Source organism: Cetorhinus maximus, chromosome 21, assembly GCF_964194155.1.
Source record: "Cetorhinus maximus chromosome 21, sCetMax3.hap1.1, whole genome shotgun sequence".
NCBI classification, from domain to species: domain Eukaryota; kingdom Metazoa; phylum Chordata; class Chondrichthyes; order Lamniformes; family Cetorhinidae; genus Cetorhinus; species Cetorhinus maximus.
In genome coordinates this window covers 16,095,744-16,117,859 of record NC_135899.1, presented here as the reverse complement: position 1 = coordinate 16,117,859, position 22,116 = coordinate 16,095,744, and the positions used below count along the sequence as shown (strand labels likewise).

At 45.5% G+C, this 22,116-nt stretch overlaps 1 protein-coding gene across 1 annotated transcript in view; it reads left to right on the top strand.

The window, feature by feature from the left end:
* The first annotated feature begins 750 nt into the window (after positions 1–750).
* LOC144695527 (uncharacterized) overlaps positions 751–22,116 on the top strand; it is a 137,662-nt gene continuing 116,296 nt past the window's right edge. The window contains exons 1-2 of the mRNA XM_078566404.1: positions 751–1,297; positions 20,343–20,424. Coding sequence (XP_078422530.1) covers positions 1,249–1,297; positions 20,343–20,424 — 131 coding nt within the window. The 5' untranslated portion in view covers positions 751–1,248. The remainder of the gene's footprint in view (positions 1,298–20,342; positions 20,425–22,116) is intronic.

The window sequence follows — 22,116 nt, the reverse complement described above, 5'->3', positions numbered from 1 at the left end:
TTGCATGCCTGGCATGGAGAGCATGCTCATCAGAGCTCAACTTCACCGGGTCAGTCATGCGTTTCGCATGGAGGATTCCCGCACACCAAACAGCACCACAGGACATCCCAACGTTCGACAGAGAGACGATCGGAGAGCCAACCTCTGAGCTTGCAAGCTGGATCCCAACACATGGGGGGGGAAGGAAAAAAACAACCGTGGACTGACCCAAATGGAGAAACCTCTGTCTTCAGGCTGTCATTTTGACATTTGAGGAGAACAGAGTCGAGTGCCTTCAGGACAAGCGAGCATTGGCACAAAGCCAATGACCCCATCCAACCCTCCAAAACTGACTTCATATGCAGTATTTGCAAACGGTTATGCAAATCAGACTTGGCCTAACCTCACACATGGGAGGACGTCAAACTAGACTGTAAACCGGTTTTGTTTTTTTTTCATTTGGTCCATCCTATTCTGTGATTCTGTGATTCTATACTATATCCACACATACTTAGCCCAGACTTCATATAATACTTGGGCTTTGCACTTTACATCACCAAAGAACGAACTTGCATTTATATAGAGATTTTGCAGGACACGACAAAGTACAGATTGCGTTTGAAGAGCAGTCATTGTTATTCAGGGCAAACAAACGCTGGCCAAATAGCATGCCATCAGGTGGCACAAATAGAACTCATGGCCGGGTTAATTGTTTATTTTCTTTTTAGCCGTGCTGTTTGACTTTGGAATATTGGCCAAGGCACCAGGAGGATACCTGGGGATGACTGCAGCGCTGTCTCAGCACCGCACCTGGAGGATGAGGTCAGGGAGTGCCGGCCCCTCACACGAGTTCAGGTATCCACTGCCTCTCACATTCTGCCCTGGCTTCGGTAGCTGCAAGTGTGTATCTGATATGGAGGCACACAGAAGTCGGCCGAGTTTCCTTCTCTCTAATCTAGCCTGCTCACAAATACTCACTCCAGCGTTCGGCTGTGTTTGGCAGATTCCCAATAACAGTCCTGGGATCGCTTCCTTTAAACTGCTGGCTTCAGCCTGTGGCTCACATTCGCTCTCAGACGCACGGTGCCCAGGGCGAGCCTGGGGCGATACAAGAGAACCCTCTAATCCTCGCGCTCTGTAGCCCGGGACATCAATCCTGGAAATTCTTGGAGTTCCGTTCGGATTTCTTTGCTGGGATTTTGTTTATTTCATTTGTTTTGCTTCGCTGCATGAGTCTTTCCGAGCTGCTGGAAGTTTTTGACGCGAGGGATGGTGCACCTGCTGGGAATTCTCCTGCTGTTTCTGCCAAGTTCTCAAGGTGGGAAGGACAGACAAATACACACACACAGACACACAGATAGACAGAGATAGACAGACACACACACAGGCATACAAATAGACAGAGACGGACAAATACACACAGGCACACAGATAGACAGAGGCAGACAAATATGCACACAGGCACACTGATAGACAGAGACAGACAAATACACACACACAGACACAGATAGACAGAGAGACCAATACACACACACAGATATACAGAGGTATAGACAAATACACAGACAGACACACAGATAGATAGACAGACAAATACACACACAGACACAGGCAAATGCACACAAGCAAACACACATAGGCCAGCACACACACACACATAGACAAATACACACACAGACAAATGCGCACACACAAACACATAGGCAGCACACCACAGGCAAATACATACACACAGATAGATGTAGACATATAGGCAAACACATGCACACACATAGACAAATATTCACACACAAACACAGGCAAATACATACACACAGACATAAACTTTCAGATAGTCACAAAAACACGCAGAAAGCACGCACACACACACACACAGCTGCAGACAAACACAGGTAGACACGCACACACAGAAACATACACCCACGGACAGACACAGAGACAGATACTGACACACACGTACACACAAAGAGACGTGCCTAGATAGAGACATACACACAGAGGCACACAGTTACACACAGAGAGATACACGCCACGCACAGACACGCATTTATAGACACAGACACAAATACGGGGGACACTCAGTTGCACACAAAGACACACGCACAGACACACACTACTACTACTACACACACACGCGGATATACAAACACTGAGCCACAACAGCTACAAACAGACAGATACACACACATATACAAAGAAACAGAAGCGCATTAACACACACGCGGACATACATATAGAGAAACAAGCACACAGGCACAGAAAGGTTAGAAAGTTCGGTAACTTGGTGAAGTAGTCAAATTCACAAAGTGACATGTCAGTTTCATAAATTGAACAGTTTTCAAGTGCGTTAGTTTCGTATTGCGAATAACATGTCAATTTCAAAAGTTGAGCAGTGGTCAGTTTCAGCTAATGGAAACATCGGGTCCGCGTGTAAACCGTATCCGTGTTAACGCTTACTTTACCTCCCATCTGAATAGTTAACCGGGCAAGGGGGAACATTGTAAAGTTAGAACAGATATCACAAGCGAGCTCCGGCCTCTCGAAGCTAGCCCGGATCAATGTCAGCGGTCTGCCTGTTGTGGGCCTACCGACATATCCACATCAGTGTGGGTAAAAGCGCTGGCAAGAGCAAAGTTGACTAGGGGCCCCATTCCTAACAATTACACGGTAACCTCAGCCAGAAAGTGCGTGAGCGGGTAGCTGGGGAAGGCCCCTTCAAGCAGGGGCGATGGGAATTGCATGTTTTAATGGGCGTCCAGTAAACAGAGTGTGTGTCAGGTCACATTCTGAAAAGAGAAACAGTTTTATTCCAGTCGGTTTGTCCATTCACATCCCGTGTGGTATCCGTCAGGGAGGGCTTTATTCAAGATGTGGTTCGGATCTCAGGGACTGGTGAGATGCCGTGGCATTCGGAGTACCTTCAGTGCTTTGTGTCGATTTGAACAGTAGCTTTCGTTGCCGGGCGGAGGTCTCGTTGTGTGTGTGTGTGTGTGTACAGTGAATGAGAGCAAATGACCAGTCTTTCTCACCAGGATTCAACCGCAAACCAACCTTCAGGCTACGGTCAACCGTGTGCCCATGAAAAGCTGGGCAAAAGGACTATCTGGATCCAGCAAAGCATTGGGCTTTATTTCCAGGGGAGTAGAACTGAGGGTGCAGGGAAGTTCTGCTGAGCCTGTGTGGGAACCTTGCTCAGATCACACAGGGTGCTGACATGTACTGCTCACAGTTCTGGTCGCCATATAATGTAGAGACAGATAAGGGGACGGAGGGGGGATGCGAAGAAGGATTTACAATTGTGATGCCAGAAATGCAGGGGGCGGTTGGGTGGGGTGGGTGCTGGTGGTGGATATACCAGTCAGAAGAAAACAGACTGGGCTTCTTTTCTCTTGGGTTTTGGGGAGGGGGTGTCGACCTAACAGAGGTATTCTAAATTGCGACAGGTTTTGATAGAGTGGATACTGAGAGGATGCTTCCCCCTGTGGGGAAGAGCGAAACTAGAGGCTGTCAACATAAGATAGTCACAAAGAAATCTAAGAGACAATTCAGGGGGGAAAAAAAAAACCCTCTTTACCCAGAGAGTGGTGGGAATGTGGAACACACTGCCGCAGGGAGCAGTGGTTATTCTTTTCCCTATTCTTTCATGGGATGTGAGTGTTGCTGGCAAAATCAGCATTTGTTGCCCATCCCTAATTGCCCCTTGAACTGAGAGGCTTTGCTAGGCCATTTCAGAGGGCATTTAAGAGTCAACCACATTGCTGCGGGTCTGGAATGTAAGAATGAAGGATTTTCTCCCCTAAAGGGCATGAATGAACCAGATGGGTTCTTGGAACAATCAATGATGGTCGCCATGGCTACCGCTATTGAGACTAGCTTTCGATTCCAGATTTATTAATCGAATTTAAATTCCACCAGCTGCCATGGTGGGATTTGAACCCATGTCCCCAGAGCACTAGCCTGAGTATTACTGGTCCAGTGCTAGCAGTTGAGGTGAATAGTTGAAGTGAATAGTATGGGTGCAGTTAAGGGGAAGCTAAGCCAACCATATCTAGGAGAAGGGAATAGGGGGATTACGATGATAGATTTAATTGAGGAAAGGTGGGAGGAGGCTTGAGTGGAGCAAAATGCCAGAAAGGCATTTGACCTGTTCTGTACTGTACAGCTTATGTGATCCTGTGTAAAGTTTTCCTCTGGGTGCAGTTCGAAGACCAGGGAGTGCCATTTAAAGTCAAGATGTGTGAAGATGAGATACTTGGGGAAACATTAACTTTAGGCAGATGGACGTGGCTTCTCCCTCCTTGAGTGTATAAGATTGAGGGGTGACCTAATCGAGCTGTTTAAAGGATTCGATAAGGCAGTGAGGTCGTGAGATAGGACTATCAGGAGGAAGTGGACATTAAGGCTAAGCTATTCAGGTGGGGAACCAGGGTGCGTTTTGTCACACAAACGGTGGTGGAAATCTAGAGCTCACTCCCCCAAAAGATTGTGGTCTTGTGGACAATTGGAGCTTCCTGTACTGCACTTGATAGATTTTTTTGTTGGGTCGGGGAATCAAGGTTAATGGAACAAAGGTGGGTAAATGGAATTGTGGTGCAGATAAACCAATATCCAGTTGAATGGTGGAAGTAGCTAAAGGTGCTGAGTGGACTTCACTTGTTCCCTACAATAGTGGAACATTTTCCCAGAGGACGATGCTGGGGTGAAGAACATTGGAAGATTTGAAATAAGTTTAAGGGGGAATTCCTATTAGGAGAGGGGTCACAGGGGGAATTGTTCACATTAGGGACCTGGTGGTGGGGGGGGGGGGGGCAGTGGAGGTGGTGGCTATGTACTTAGCTGGGGTTTTAACAGTGTGTGGTGAAGTTAGTGGGTAGGTTTGTGTACATGTGCAGACATTAGATAAGGGTAGATTGGACTGGGCTGCCACACCCTCCTTTTTCTTACTGTTCATTCTTGGCATGTAGGCATCACTGCCAAGGCTGGTATTGATTGCCCACGCCTAGTTGCCTTTGAAAAGGCCTGCCTCTGGAGCTGCTGCGGTCCACGTACTGAAGGTACTACCACAGTGACATCAGCTCGGCAGTTCCAGAATCTTGACCCTGAGACGAGGAAGGGACCACGATTACCTGACCAAGTTCGAGCTTTGTTTGGCTTGGAGGGTAAGCTGGAGGTGGTGGCATTTCCATACACAAACTGCCCCTGTCCTTCTAGGAAGAGGAGGCTGCTAGTTCGAGAGGTGCTGTCACAGGAGCCTTAGTGAGTTGGTGCAACGTCTTTTCTGGATGGTGTATTCTGCTGCAATGCTGTGTCAATGATGGAAGGAGTGGATGTTTAAAGTGGTGGATGGGGTGCTGATCAAATGGGTTGCTTTGCCCTGGATGATATTTTGCCTCTTGACAGTTATTGGAACTCGACACCTGCTATGGTTGAATAGCTGGAATGGTCTCACGCGGTAAGAATGGGTTCTTGGGCGGAGTGCCCAGTGACTATTAATAAATAGCGGTACAGTTTCTCTAAGTGTGCTGAGGATAGAAAGGGGGAGAGCACTTGAGGAAGAACACTTGCATTCTAAGTGAGTTGAAGCCCTTAGGTTTACTGGTTGTTAATAGCATTGAAGGTTGAAGTCACATCAGCTGCCACAGTATAATGGACCATTCTTTAGCAATCTGTGAATGTTTGTTTGGGATAAGGCATGCAGGATGAGGAGTGTTTTTACTCACTTCCTCCCCTTGTTCTTATTTTGCTCAGTAAATTAAGTCACATATCCTCTACCTAACCTAAAAAAAAAACAGTGACCAGGATAGTTTTTGTTCTGGAAATCTAATCAGGAAGATTTCGATGAATAACACACTTTTTGTTTGACTTCCCCACAAGAGCAAAGAGTCTTTTCAATGCCACATTGAAAGTTTTTTTAAAAATTAATTTACGGGATGTGGGTGTCGCTGGCTGGGCCAGCATTTATTGCCCATCCCTAGTTGCCCTTGAGAAGGTGGTGGTGAGCTGCTTCCTTGAACCGCTGTAGTCCCTGTGGTGTAGGTACACCCACAGTGCTGTTGGGAAGGGAGTTCCAGGATTTTGATCCATTGACAGTGAAGGAACGGCGATATATTTTCAAGTCAGGATGCTGAGTGACTTGGAGGGGAACTTCCAGGTGGTGGCGTTCCCATCTATCTGCTGCCCTTGTCCTTCCAGATGGTAGTGGTCATGGGTTTGGAAGGTGCTGTCTAAGGAGCCTTGGTGAGTTCCTGCAGTGCATCTTGTAGATGGTACACACTGCTGCTACTGTGCGTCGGTGGTGGAGGGAGTGAATGTTTGTGGATGGAGTGCCAATCAAGTGGGTTGCTTTGTCCTGGATGGTGTCAAGCTTCTTGAGTATTGTGGGAGCTGCATTCAACTAGGCAAGTGGGGAGTATTCCATCACACACCTGACTTGTGCCTTACAGATGGTGGATGGGCTTTGGGGAGTCAAGAGGTGAGTTACTCATCATAGGATTCCTAGCTCTTGAGGTTCATGCAAGATATCTACCCTGCTGAACGCTACTTACATTTCCTGATTTACAGTGAATGCATAAAACCTGTGTCTCCAGTATTGGAGACCTCCTATTAGCCCTCCTAAATAACCAGTCTCCATGTGTGAACACAGACATGGAGGGTCAGCAGGATGTTTGATGATGGAGGATTCCTCTGACCTGCTCTTGTAGCAACAGTATTTATATGGCTATTCCAGTTCAGTTTCTGATCAATGGTAACCCCTAGGATGTTGACAGTGTAGGATTCAGTGATGGTAATGCCATTGAACATCAAAGATGCTCTCTTGTTGGAGATGGTCATTGCCTGGCACTTGTGTGGCGTGAATGTTACTTGCTACTTGTCAGCCCAAACCCGGATATTGTCCAGGTCTTGCTGCATTTGGACATGGACTGCTTCAGTATCTGAGGAGTCGCGAACATTCCGAACATTCTGCAATCATCAGCGAACATCCCCAATTCTGACCTTATGATGGAAGGAAGGTCAGCTGAAGATGGTTGGGCCAAGGACACTACCCTGAGGTACTCCTGCAGTGATGTCCTGGAGCTGAGATGACTGACCTCCAACAACCACAACCATCTTCCTTTGTGCTAGGAATGACCCCAACCAGTGGAGAGTTTTCCCCCTGACTCCCATTGACTCCAGTTTTGCTTGGGTTCCTTGCCGCCACACTCAGTCAAATGCTGCCTTGACATCAAGGGCAGTCACTCTCACCTCACTTCAGGAGATCAGTTCTTTTGTCCATGTTTGAGCCAAGGCTGTAATGAGATCAGGAGCTGAGTGGCCCTGGCGGAACCCAAACTGGGCATCAGTGAGCAGGTTATTGCTAAGCAAGTCCCGCTTGATAGCACTGTTGATGACCCCTTCCATTACTTTACTGATGATGGAGAGTAGACTGATGGGGTGGTAATTGGCCTGGTTGGATTTGTTATGCTTTTTGTGTACAGGACATACCTGTTCAATTTTCCATATAGCTGGGTAGATGCCAGTGTTGTAGCTGTACTAGAACAGCTTGGCTTGGGGTATGGCAAGTTCTGGAGCACAAGCCTTCAGTGCTATTGCCGGAATATTATCAGTGTGATGCTGGGGACCTCCGGAGGAGGCCGAGATGAATCACTTGGCACTCCTGGCTGGAGAACATAGCAAATGCTTTGGCATTATCGTTTGCACTGATGTGCTGGGCAACCCCATCATTGAGGATGGGGATATTTGTGAAGCCTCCTCCTCCAGTGAGTTGTTTAATTGCCTACCACCATTCACGACTGGATATGGCAGGACTGCAGAGCTTAGGCCTGATTCATTGGTTGTGGGATCATTTAGCTCTGCCTATCACTAATTGCTTATGCTGTTTGGCACGCAAGTAGTCCTGTGTTATAACTTCACCAGGTTGACATCTCATTTTTAGGTATGCCTGGTGCAGCTCCTGTAATGCACTTCTGCACTCTTCATTGAACCAGGGTTGATTCTCTGGCTTGATGGTAATGGTAGAGTGGGGGATATGCCGGGCCATGAGGTTACAGATTGTGTTTGAGTACAATTCTGCAGTGCTGATGGCCCACAGCACCTCATGGATGCCCAGCCTTGAGTTGATAGATCTGTTCAAAATCTATCCCATTTAGCACGGTGGTAGTGCCACACAACACGATGGAGGGTATCTTCAATGTGAAGTCGGGACTTCGTCTCCACAAGGACTGTGCGGTGGTCACTCCTACTGATACTGTTGTGGACAGCTGCATCTGCACAGGCAGGTTGCTGAGGATGAGGTCAAGTATGCTTTGCCCTCACCACCTGCCACAGACCTAGTCTAGCAGCTATGTCTTTTAGGGCTCGGCCAACCAGGCCAGTAGTGGTGATTACGAGTCACCCCTGGTGATGGACATTGAAGTCTCCCACCCAGAGTACATTCTATGCCCTTGCCACCCTCAGTGCTTCCTCCAAGTGGTGTTCAACAGCAAAGAGTACTGATTCATCAGCTGAGGGAGGGTGGTACGTGATAATCAGCAGGCGGTTTCTTTGCCCATGTTTGACCTGATGCCATGAGACTTCATGGGGTCCAGAGCTGATGTTGAGGACTCCCAGGGCAACTCCCTTCTAATTGTGTGCCACTGTGCCACCACCTCTTCGGGACCTGCCCTGCTGATAGACCAGGCCATAGCCAGGGATGGTGATAGTGGTGTCTGCGTCATTAAGTTATGATTTTGTGAGGATGACTATGTCAGGCTGTTGCTTGACTAGCCTGTGAGACAGCTCTCCCAATTTTGGCACTAGTCCCCAGATGTTAGTAATGAGGACTTTGCAGGGTCGACAGGGCTGAGTTTGCCGTTGTCGTTTCCAGTGCTTAGGTTGATGCCCAGTGATCCATTCGGTTTCATTCCTTTTTTGTGACTTTGTAGCAGTTTGATACAACTGAGAGGCCTGCTAGGCCATTTCAGGGGGCATTCAGAGTCAACCACTTTGCTGCGGGTCTGGAGTCACATGTAGGCCAGACCAGGTAAGGGCGACAGATTTCCTTCCCTAAAGGACATTAGTTAACCAGGTGGGTTTTTACAACAATCAACAATGGTTCCATGGTCATCATTAGGCTTTTAATTCCAGATTTTTATTGGATTCAAATTCCACCATCTGCCATAGTGGGATTCGAACCCACGTCCCCAGAGCATTTCCCTGGGTCTCTGGAGCACTAGTCCAGCAACAATAGCACTATGCCTTTGCCTCAGGACTTTGAACATGAGCTAAAGAAAGTATTGACTGAGAGGATTGCGGGGAACATGGTGTGTGCGGAGGGCGTTCAGCACTTACTGGAAGGGGCAGAAACCAAAAAAGATGTCCACCTCCCACTCTATTTTCACTACCATCGGTGTCCGGACTGTCCACCATCCCATCCCACTCTCTCGAATTGCCGCCCTGAACCCTTTAGCCTCTCCTTCTCCTTTACTTCTTTAAACACCTCCTTGAAGCCCACTCTTTAACCAAGGTCCCGGTCTCCCCTCCTGAAATTAGTTACTTCTGGCACCCTGACCTTTTATTAACATCTCTTTGGAATCCCTTCTTGTGTTAAAGACCCAAATAAATGGACGTTGTTGTCATTACAGTAGAAGAAGCAAGTACAAAGTGGCGAGGAGGACAGGAATAATGGGCTAAGGCGGGGCAGGGCTGGGGGTGCAGTTGGATGGTGAATATAATAGCTTTCAAAGAGAGAGAGGAACAGACTGGAAATAAGATAGATGAGAGAGGGAAAAAAAGAGGTAATGAATGAGGAGCAAAAGAAAGCTCGAGTAGGGAAGAAAGATTTGAGTGAAAGATAAAATGCTGATAGATAAAGAACAGAGAGCAGATAAGGTGACATCTTTATATGCGACATAGTGGTAATGTCACTGGACTAGTAATCCAGAGGCCCAGGCCTATGCTTTGGGGGGTCTGGGTTCAAATCCCACCACAGCAGCTAATGGAATTTAAATTCAGTTAATCAATCTGCAATATGAAGCTTGGGGCTAGTCTCAGTAATGGTGACCATGATAACCATCATTGATGACTGTAAGATGCCCCTTTCAGGGGGGGAAATCTGCTGCCCTCATCCTGGCCTGGCCTACTTGTGGCTCCAGATCCATAGCAACGTGACTGACTCTTAACTGGCCTAGCAAGCCGCTCAGCTCAAGGGCAATTAGGGATGGGCAACAAATGCTGGCCTTGCCAGTGATGCCCACATCCCGTGAAAGAATATTTAAAAAAAAACACTGGTCCATGCTGCTGTTTATGCTCCAAAAAAACCTCCTCGCACCCCCTTGTCATCCAGCTCCATGAATGCATTCACACTATTCAACTCAACCACTCCCTGTGGTAGTGAGCTCCACATTCTCACCGCTCTCTGGATGAAATGATTTCTCATGAATTCCCTGTTGAATTGAAAGTTCTGTGCTCTGAATCATGCTGTACAGCCCTGGTGCTACCGGCTCTTAGTGCTGGATATTTGCCAGCCCTGAGTCTGTCCCAAGCCTGAGGCCTGACTCTTTACTCCTCGTCTTAAGTCTGGCCTCTTGCCTCTTTCCCACGCTCAGAGCAAGCACTGGTATTTCCCAGTTAACTAACCTATCACAGAAAGAATGGGAGATCTCACCGTTTTACCCACAGTAAAATGGAAATGGAATACTTAGAGGAAAAGTCGGTTTGTCTCTGACTGGAGCCCGCAGTCACACTACACCCTCATGCACAGATCTACCCTGAACACAGACTTCCCAAAAGGTAGCATGTACTGTCATGAGGATGGGAAAGCCAAACTGTGCTGAGAATTAAAGTCAAATATTAAATTGAATTAGTCCTGCATATTCTGTGAGTACAGCGATAATGAACAAACTGACTTTTCATCTAAATATTCCATTTCCGTTTTATGCCTTGTGGCTGCAGGCAGACAGTGACAGAATTGAGACTCCACAGCAGCATAGAGAGTTAGAGAATACTGATACTGGAACTGGCAGAGTCTGCACTTATACACTGAGCCCTGCATTGTATGGGGAACACAGAGAGAGTATTACAGTCCTATTGAAATCCTGTACTGAGCCCTGTACAATGCAAGGGCAAGAGAGAGCATTTATTGGTCTCTGTTACAGATCTCCTTATATTCCAGGCTGAACTAGGCACTGTACAAGGGATGGTAGAGAGTATTTGAGTCCTGTACCATTCAGAGGGTGAGAAGGTTTTGCAGCTCTCTTGGTCAGCCATGGTTCAGCTGGTAGCACACTCACCTCCCCATTGCAAGGTTCTGGGTTCAAATCCCCTTCCAGGGCCTGAGCACAAAAATCAAGGCTGACACTCCAGTGCAGCACTGAGGAATCATTGCACTATTGGAGATGCCATCTTTTGGATGAGGTGTTAAACCAAGACCCCATCTGCCTGCTTGGATGGTTGCAAACAGTCCCATGGCGCGATTTAGAAGAAAAGCAGTGAAGTTATCCCTGGTGTCCTGGCCATTATTTAATCCTGCAATAAACATCGCAAATAACAGATGCAAAAGCAGAAAATGCTGGAAAAACTCAGCAGGTCTAACAGCATCTGTGGCGAGAAAAAAAACAACAGTTAACATTTCCAGTCCGTATAACTCTTCAGAGCTGATAACAGATGACCTGGTCATGGTCACATCGCTGTTAATGGGAGTTTGCTGAGCATATATTAGCTGTCACATTTTCTATATTACAAGAGTGACTACACTTCAACACGTGCTTCACTGGCTGTAAAATGATTGAAGATGTGTGGTGGCTGTGAACAGCGCAATAGGAATGCAACTCTCCCTTTCATTTATATGAAAATATGAAACTGAGCCCCATAATATACAGGGGGTGAGAGAATATTAAAGGTTTATATATATCTATCATGAATGCTATTATGTATAAGGGTGAGAGATAGCAGTAAAGCTCCATTTATGTTCCAAACTGAGTCCTGTAATATACAGATGGAGTATTACAGTTCTATTTTGTCTTCTTTCTGAAGTATAGTCACTGTTGTGATGTAGGAAATGCAGCAGCTAATTTGGACATAGCAAGGCCCCACAAACAGCAAAGTTAAAAATGAATATATGATATTTATTTCATGGTACTTGTTGAGGGATAAATGTTAATGTGGACACAAGGGAGAACTTCTGGCTCTTCTTGAAAATAGAGGGCAGGTGAGCCCTTGATTTAACAGTTTGTCTGGAAGACAGAACCTCCAGCTGTGCAGCTCTCCCTCAGCGTTGTCTTCTGCTCAAGTTGCTGAAGTGGGGCTAGACCTTCAGATTAAGAGAGAGGAAAGCAACTAGAGTGAGTCACAGCTGACTGTGGGGAAGGGATTAGAAACATAGAAACACACAACAGACTTGTGAGCAAAATTCTAGGTCATAGAATAAGAGAGAAAGTAGGCACTTGGATATGAAATCGTCTGAGTGACAAGAAACAGAGAGCAGTGATAAATGGTTGTTTTTTAGATTGGAGGAATGTCTGTAGTGGAGTTCCCCAGGAGTCACTGTTGCTCTTCCTGATATATATTAATGACCTAGACTGTGGTCTGCAGGGCATGATTTCAAAATTTTCAGATGATACAAAGATTGGAAATGTTGTCAGCTGTGATGGGGATAGTCTTGAACTTCAAAAGGACATAGGTTGGTGGATTGGGCAGACAAGTGGCAGATGAAGTTTAATGCAGAGAAGTGTGAGGTGATTCATTTTGGCAGGAAAAATATGGTAAGACTGTACAAAATAAAGGGAGAGTCTTTAAAGGAGGTGCAGGAACAGATAGTATTCAGTGTATATGAACATAGGTCATTGAAGATGGCAGGGCATGTTGAGAGAGCAGTTCATAAAGCATATAGTAGCTTAGGCTTTATCAATAGCAGCATTGTGTACAAGTGTAAGAAGGTCATGTTAAACTTGTATAAGACACTAGTTAGGCCTCATGTGGAGTACTGCATCCAGTTCTGGTGCCATACTTGAGAAAGGATGTGAATACATTGGAAAGAGTACAGAGGAGATTCATAAGAATGATTCCAGGAATAAACAACTGTAGCTATGAGGATAGATTGGAGAGGTTGGGACTCTTTTCCTTGGAGAAAAGAAGGCTGAGAGGAGACTTGACAGAGGTATTCAAGATCCTAAGGGGTATGGGCAGGGTAAATAGTGAGAAACTGTTCCAACTCAAGAGAACATCAAGAACCAGAGGACACAGATTCAAAATAATTGGCAAAAGGAGTAAATGTGATGTGGGGAAAAACATTTTCACGCAGAGGGTTGCTGGAGTCTAGAACAAACTTTTTGAAAGGGTGGTGGAGGCAGGTTTGACCAAGGTATCCAAAAGGGAATTGGATAGATATCTGAAAAGAAGGAATGCACAAGGTTACAGGGGTGAGCCAGGGGAGTGGGACTCGGTGAAATGTTCTTTCAGATAACCAGTGTGGACTCAGTGAGTCGAATGGCCTTCTTCTGCACTGTAAAGGCACTGTGACTCTGTGATACATAGAAAATAGAAACAGGAGTAGGCCATTTGGCCCTTCGAGCCTGCTCCGCCATTCAATATGATCATGGCTGATCCTCTATCTCAATACAATACTCCCGCTCTCTCCCCGTATCCCTTGACACCTTTAGAGTCTAGAAATTTATCTATTTCCTTCTTAAGTATATTCAGTGACTTGGCTTCCACAGCCTTCTTTGCTAGAGAATTCCACAGGTTCATCACCTTCTGAGTGAAGAGGTTTCCTCTCATTTCAGTCCTAAATGTCTACCCCATACCCTGAGACTGTGACCCCTTGTTCTAGACCCTCCCCCAGCCAGAGGAAACATCATCTCTGTGTCCAGTCTGTCCAGCCCTGTCAGAATTTTCAATGAGGTCCTCTCTTGTTCTTCTAAACTCCAATGAATACAGCCTAGTCGACCCAATGTCTCCTTATATGCCAATCCTACCATCCCAGGAACCAGTCTGGTGAACCTTCACTGCACTTCCTCTATGGTAAGCATATCCTTTCTTAGGTAAGGAGACCAAAATTGATCACAATATGCCAGGTGTGATCTCACCAAGGCCCTGTACAGTTGCAGTAAGACATCCCTGCTCCTGTACTCAGGCCCTCGCACAATGAAGGCCAACATACCATTTGCCTCCTTAACTGCCTGCTGCACCTGCATGCTTGCTTTCAGTGACTGGTACAAGGACACCCAGGTTCCTTTGTACATCAACATTTGCCAATCTATCACCATTTAAATAATACTCTGCCATTCTGTTTTTCCTACCGAAGTGGATAACTTCACACTTATACATGTTATACTGCATCTACCATGTATTCGTCCACTCTCTCAACTTGTCTAAATCGTCTTGAAGCCTCTTCACATCCTCCTTGCCGTGCATTCCCACCTAGCTTTGTGTCGTCGGCAAACTTAGAAATATTACATTTGGTTCCCTCATCCAAATCATTGATATATATTGTGAATAGCTGGGGTCCAAACACTGATCCCTGTGGTACCCCACTAATCACCGCCTGCCACACTGACAGAACCCACATATTTCCACTCTCTGTTTCCTGTCTGCTAATTAATTCTTAATCCATGCCAATATATTACCCCAATCCCACATGCTTTAATTTTGTGCCCTAACCTCTGATGTGGGACTTTATTAAAAGCTTTCTGAAAATCCAAATACTGGTTCTCCCTTATCTATTCTGCTAGTTTCGCCCTCAAAAAATTCCAGTAGGTTTGTCAAACATGATTTTCCTTTCATAAATCCATGTCGACTTTGTCTGACCCCGTTGATATTTTCCAAGTGTTCTGTTATCACATCCTTTATAATAGACTCTAGAATTTTCCCTGCTACTGAGGATAGGCTAACCGGTCTGCAATTCCCTGTTTTCTCCCTCCCTCATTTTTAAATAGTGGGGTTACATTTGCCACCCTCCAATATGCTGGGACTCTTTTAGAAACTATAGAATTTGGAAGATGACAACCAACGCATCCAATATTTCCATGACCACATCCTTTAGTTTTTTTATTCATTTATGGAACGTGGGTATCCCTGGCTGGGCCAGCATTTATTGCCTATCTGGGATGTATCCTGGGATGTCAATTATCAGGCCCTGGGGATCTATCCCATTAATTTCTCCAGCACTATTTTTTTTTGTAAACTAATTTGCTTCAATTCCTCTTTCTCACTAGACCCTTGGCCCCCTAGCATTTCTGGGAAGTTACTTGTGTCATGCTCTGTGAAGACAGAACTAAACTAGTTGTTTAATTTCTCCGCCATTTCCTTGTTCTCTATTATAAATTCTCCTGTTTCAGACTGTAAGAAACCTACATTTGTCTTCACTAATCTTTGTCTTTTACCATACTTATAAAAGCTTTTACAGTCTGCTTTTATGTTCTCTGAAGTTTACTCTCATCAACTGGTTTAATTTGCCCGTACCTTCACAAAAAGGAAAATTTTTCCTTCGTTCTGTTGAAGAGTCACACGGACTCGAAACGTTAACTGTTTTCCTCTCCGCAGATGCTGTCAGACCTGCTGAGCTTTTCCAGGTATTTTTACTTTTATTTTTGTTTTGGATTTCCAGCATCTGCAGTGTTTTGCTTTTATCTTCACAAAAAGGACTTCAGTTCAGATACTGTGGCTATGAAGCATCTTTAAGGAGGATCTTCAGTTTCCCAGCCTGTTGTGTGGTAGCTGAGAGGGGCCCTATCCACCCAGCATGTTGTACCAATTGAAATATTTATCCAGCACAGCACAGGCTCCAGATAAGAGCTCCTTTGAAGTCACCCGTACATTGATTAGCCTGCAATATTGAGCTCATTAGCCCATTTGGGAAGGAATAATGAGGTTGATTATATATGCGTGCACATAATGATCACAGGGATCGGAGGATACCAGCTGGGAGGTCAATGGGTGAACTGATAATGATGCGATTGTAGCTTTGCCAGTTTACCATTCCCAGCTAAGGCAACAGGAGGGAAAAAAAGGTAAACAACCGACGCACTTATATGTAACTTTTCATGACCTCAGGGTGTCCCAAAGTGCTTCACAAACAATGAAGCATTTTTTGAAGTGCAGTCACTGATGTAATGTAGGAAATTTAAACAAAGCCAATTAAATAGGTATGAAGAGAGAGCTGGCTAAATTTGATTGGGTAAATAAACAAAAAGTTAAAAGGGTAAATAAACAGTGGGAAACATTTAAAGAAACAATGCAAAATGTTCAATTCAAAGCCATTTCATTAAATAGCAAAAACTCAGCAAGTTTCATCCATGGCTTACTAGAAAAATTAAGTATAATATTTGATGAAAAGAAAAGATTTATAATGTTGCAGGAGTAAGCCTAGGGATTGGGAATATTTTAGAAACCAGCATAAGACCGCCAAAAAATTGATATAAAGTGGAAAAATAGAATATGAGAGAGTAAACTAGCGGCCTTTGCACTTTTTTGGAAACCTCACCCACGGGCGGGTTGAGGTTTCCAAAAGGAAATAAAAGTACGATAAAAATTTTAAAATTTAATTAATGGAGCCACATGAGGGGACATGCTTTATAACATTTTTCAATTCTTTATTTTTTTTTGGAAAACTCTTCATCTCCCTGAGGCAGCTCCGTGCTCTTTAGTGCACATGCTCGAATTGCGCTCACCCCGCTCGCCCTCCTCCTCCCTAGCCCGCACAGGCAGCGCTGAGCGCTGCTGTTCGCGTGTCACGCTGGGCGGGCCTTAATTGGCCCGTCAGCATGAACCCCCCACCTTCCGGCCTCAATCGCGGGTTGGCGATTGGCTTCCCGACCGCCCTCGTCTGCCCCTGCCGAGCCCACCCGACAAGGGCTAAATTCTGCCCACAGTTTACATACCAAAAATAGAGGATAACCAGGAAGCTAATAAGAGTGAGGAACTTAAGGTAACTCTATCAGCGGAGAAAAAGCATTGGAGAAATTTAAGGGATTAAAATCTGGCAAATCTCCAGAACTCGATGGACTAATCCTAGCATTCTAAAAGAGGCAGCTACAGTGACAGCGGATATGCTGTTATGATTTTCCAAAATTCACTATATCCTAGAACAATCCTACTAGATTGGAAGTTAGCAAATGTAACACCACTATTCAAGAAAGGACGGATAAAGAAAACAGGAAGTACAGGCTAGTTAGCCTGACATCAGTTATTGGTAAAATGCTATTATTATTACTTATCTGTTATTAAGGAAGCCTTAACAATGTGCCTAGCAGCTTTAGAACTGCACCGCTGCTTCTTCACTGCCACTGGACCAAAAATCTAGATCCCCCTCACTAACGACACGGTGGGTGCATCTATACCAGATACATGGATTACAGCAGTTTAAGAAGGCAGCTCACCAACACATTCTCAAGAGCAATTAGGGAATGGATGATAAATACCGGCCTTGTTGGCGACACCTACATCCCATGAATGAACAAAATAAAAAGGTAAACAACTCCTATGTCAAACCGCACACTGCGCCAAGTATATTCTGTATCCTTCAACACACTGTACTCGCTGCCTGAACCTAGGTATGTCCTGAGAAAATTGCCACCACAGTAGTTTCCAAATTGAGTATAGCCACCCAAGGTTTAGAGGGGCCTGCCTGTAATCCAGTGGCCAATGAGGTTGGCAGAAGAGGAGATCGCAGCAGCCGGTGGTGGAATGGAAACAGATGTCTCGAGGGGCAAGGCCATAACCAGCACCAGTTAGACCGCAGCCACAGTTAAACTCAGCAGCTATCAGTCTGCATCAAGCTGGAAACTAGAAATTAACTCAGACACCAAAGACCAGGGAGCCAAGAAAAAGAAGCTGGTCAGTTGCCATGCCCCCAGGTAGGCCGCAGTTAAACCACCATTGGAAGTAGAGTTAGCTTTGCCTCCAGGATAGTCCCGATGCCTCCTGGACACAAACTGCAAGCAAACTCTGAGGAGAACTATCAGAGAGGTGTTGAAATATGCGCCATATTTTCGTTTTCTTTGAACAGATTTTTTTTATTCGCTATTGGCAAATTACTGAAGACGGGAGAAAAAGCTTGTTTGAGCGGGATGAACATTTGCTGGCAGGAGTTCATGTAGTGAAGCCTCTATAAATCATCCAACCAGCTGGCAACCCTAACTGGAAGCCAGTGTGACTGAGGCCTGATGGACCCAGCAGCCCAGGAGGAGGGGTAGCACCATTGATTCACATAGCTGCTCTGTTAATCCTGGAGTCTCATAGTGCAGGAGCTTCCACATTAACAAAGAAACAGAGTGAATCAGAGAAGTTACCTCTCCTGCTCTGGTTCTGATACAGGTACAAACTTTAGGGGTCCTGAATCCTCCCTCTTTAAATAGGATAAAAACAAAAATAAAAACAAAAAACTGCGGATGCTGGAAATCCAAAACAGAAACAGAAATACCTGGAAAAACTCAGCAGGTCTGGCAGCATCGGCGGAGAAGAGCAAAGTTGATGTTTCGAGTCCTCATGACCCTTCAACAGAACTAAATAAAAATAGGAAAGGGGTAAAATATAAGCTGGTTTAAGGGGAGCGGGTGGGGGGAGGGATAGATCCTCTTTAAATAGGATCCTGATGGTGATACTCCTTTATTAAAATATGTCCTTTTGGTGAGACTCCCTCTTTAGAGGGGTTCTTGATGGTGAGACATCCTTTTCAAGGGGATCTGGATGGTCCGACCACCCTCTTTGAAGGGGATCCTGATAGTGAGACTCCCTCTTTTAAAGGGATCCTGATAGTGATACTCACTCTTTTAAAGGGATCCTGATGGTGAGACTCCTTTTAAAGGGATCCTGATGGTGAGACTCCTTTTAAAGGAATCCTGATACTAAGACTCCCTCTTTTAAAGGGATCCTGATGGTCTGACTCCCTCTTTAAAGGGGATATTGATAGTGAGACTCCCTCTTTAAAGGGGATCCCAATAATGAGACTCCCTCTTTAAAGGGGATCCCGATAGTGAGACTCCCCCTTTAAAGGGGATCCCGATAGTGAGACTCCCCCTTTAAAGGGGATCCCGATAGTGAGACTCCCCCTTTAAAGGGGATCCCGATAGTGAGACTCCCCCTTTAAAGGGGATCCCGATAGTGAGACTACCTCTTTAAAGGAGAACCTGATGGTCTGACTCCGTCTTTAAAAGGGATCCCGATAGTGAGACTCCCTCTTTAAAGGGGATCCCAATAATGAGACTCCCTCTTTAAAGGGGATCCCGATAGTGAGACTCCTCCTTTAAAAGGGATCCCGATAGTGAGACTCCCTCTTTAAAGGGGATCCTGATAGTGAGACTCTGGGGATTCTGATGGTGGAACTCACTCTTTATAAGTTATCTCCATCATACAAATCCGTTTTTAATGGGGTCCTGATTAGCGTCTCTTTTAGAGGGGGCTGCAGCACAACAATCTGATTGGGATCTCCACCTTGAATACAACTACCAGATGGTGTAAACATTAAAAATCCTAATTATACTGGGCGGTGGGTTGTGGGGCTTTGATATTTCAGTTGTTTTGAGACCGTTTGATCTCAGACGTTCAGTGAATTGCGATTGCTCATAGTGATAAAATGGGGTCAATTTCGTATCATAGTGTGCTGTGGACCCTGGCCAGCTTGGAGTGAAACATGAGATACCCGACAGAGAGAGCAGGCTGCTGCATATTCTGCCCTAGCCGCTCAGCCTCCTTCCTTGTCTCCTGAATCTTCAATGCCCTACCTCTTACCTCCAGTTCATTCTATAGTGGGAAATCTGAGCCGCGGATCGCCTTGTGTTCCTCAAACGACCCTTAGCTCCTGCACGCTGCCGGGTTTTGTAACCCAAGGCTGGTGTCAACTCACTGAGCATCTCAATTTATTTCATTCCCTCTACTAAGTGTCACCTCATTGATAACCTCCTGTCTCTAAGTCAGAAAGTTGGGAGTTGAAGCCCCAATACCTACATGAGCACATTGACCACTACATCCTGTAAGTGGGTAACTGGTGCCTGCTGATGCTCACCTTTGCTGGAGATTTCGGTGAGGGGGGTGGGGGGAGGTGGGGGGGTGCCACCACAGTGATTGACATTGAGCATTGGCATGACATTGCATCAGTGAATATTTTATTCAGCATTGAATTCAATGGATGGGTGTTTAATTCAGTAGAGGGGGTGTATAATTCAGTGGCGGGGGGTGTTTAATACAGTGAGGAGGTGTTTCAGTGGGTGTTGAGTTCAGTGGGTGTTGAGTTCAGGAAGGGTTTTGAATTCAGATCGGGGAGGGGTGTTTAATGCAATGGAGTGTGTTGTTCAACTCTTCGGGGTGGCGGGGGGGGTTGGAGGTTCAGTTGATGTTACTGCTCTGTCAGTTAATACCATTCCCTGACATGCTTCCATTTTCTCCATCTCTAGGTTTTAAATGCTTAAATACTGTGGATCCTTGTGTTAACGGTGGGAGCTGCCTGTCACTCAGTAACGGAACCGCAACTTGCCTGTAAGTAAGAAAGTATCACAGTCATGGGGAAAGTGATTGAAGTGAGAGGGTATCACAGGCAAAAGGGCTAATGAGCAGAGGACACTGGTGTAGAGTGAGCACAATCAACCAGAGTGTGCCTGTGTCAGTGTGCACCTGTGCAGGTGTGCATGGCTGTGTGGGTGTGCACGCCTACATGTGCCTGTGTTCCTGTTTGTGCCTTATGTGCATCTGTGCCCATGTGTCTGTGCCTGTGTATCTGTGCCTGTGTGTGTGTGCATCTGTGTCTGTGTGTCTATGCCTGTGCATCTGTGCGTATGAGCCTGTGTATCTATGCCTGTGTGTCTGTGCCTGTATGTCTGTGCCTGTGTGCCTGTGCTGTGTGCCTTGCCTGTGTGTCTGTGCCTGTGAATCTGTGCCTGTACATCTGTGCCTGTATGTGTGACTCTGTATACACAAGGTGGGCCGCAATGGTACTGTTACCCTCCAAGTATATCTCGTGCTACAAATGTATTATTCATAATCAGCTTTGATCGAAAACTGAGGTAAAATCACAAACACAATAGCATTTCAGTGGATATATAGTTGGATATATGGCACAGAAACAGGCCATTCAGCCCAACTAACCCATGCTGGTGTTTATGCTCCACTCAACCCATTGTAACTATCTATTCCCTTCTCCCTCATGTGCTTGCCTAGTTTCCCTTTAACTGTATCTATACTATTCCCTTCAACCACTCCCTGTGGTAGTGAGTTCCATATTTTCACCATTCTTTGGGTGAAGAAGTTTCTTTTGAATTCCCTATTGGATTTCTTGGTGACTATTTATATTGATGGCCTCTAGTTTTGCTCTTAACCAAGAGAAGAATCATTCTCTCTGAATCCACTCTATCAAACTTTTTATAATTTTAAAGGTCTCTGCTAGGTCGCCTCTCAGCCTACTTTTTGGAGAGGGTCAGCCTCTCAATCTCTTCCTGACAAGTACACCCCCAAATTTCCAGCACCATCTTTGTAAATCTTCTCTGCGCCCTCTCTATATCCTTTTTGGTATGACCCTTGGCCAGACCCCCTGTTTGTGAGATCTGGTTAGGGACAATTAATGTTTTGTTTAAAGTAGACAAAGTTTGAGATTCAAGACACGTGCTAATAGAAAAATACCACAAGATTCTAAGGGTCTTGAACAAACAAAAATAAACTTTACCATACAAGGTCAGAAAGACAAAACAATTTACAATATTGATCTTATACTCTAATACTCAGGGTAAGTATGAGGTACATGTGAATTAACAGGCGAACTGTGATTAAACATACCACACTACACAATAAATGACAGATGCAACCAAGAAAGATTCCATGGATTTCTCAACACCGCATCCAAACATTAGTCGCATTCTGAGTCAACCAATCTCACTCAAACTCCATCTCTCTCACGAGGGTTTCCAATCTTCACCTCTGAAGATCTCGCCTTGGAATTCTCTCCAAAAGTCACCCCAACTCAGACGGCTTCAGCGATGGCCCACTTGTAGGGTTTCAATCTCGCTTGCCAAAACTCCATTCCCCTGGATTCCTGAGTACACTCAAGCATCAACATACAAGCACAATTTCAGTTCTTCACTCATGCCAAGCAGAATACTGCTGCTCCAAAGGAGTCCTTTTACCCCAACGGCCCACAGCGCTGGGTCATCAGGACTTTTTCTGAGCCCCCTTCGTTTA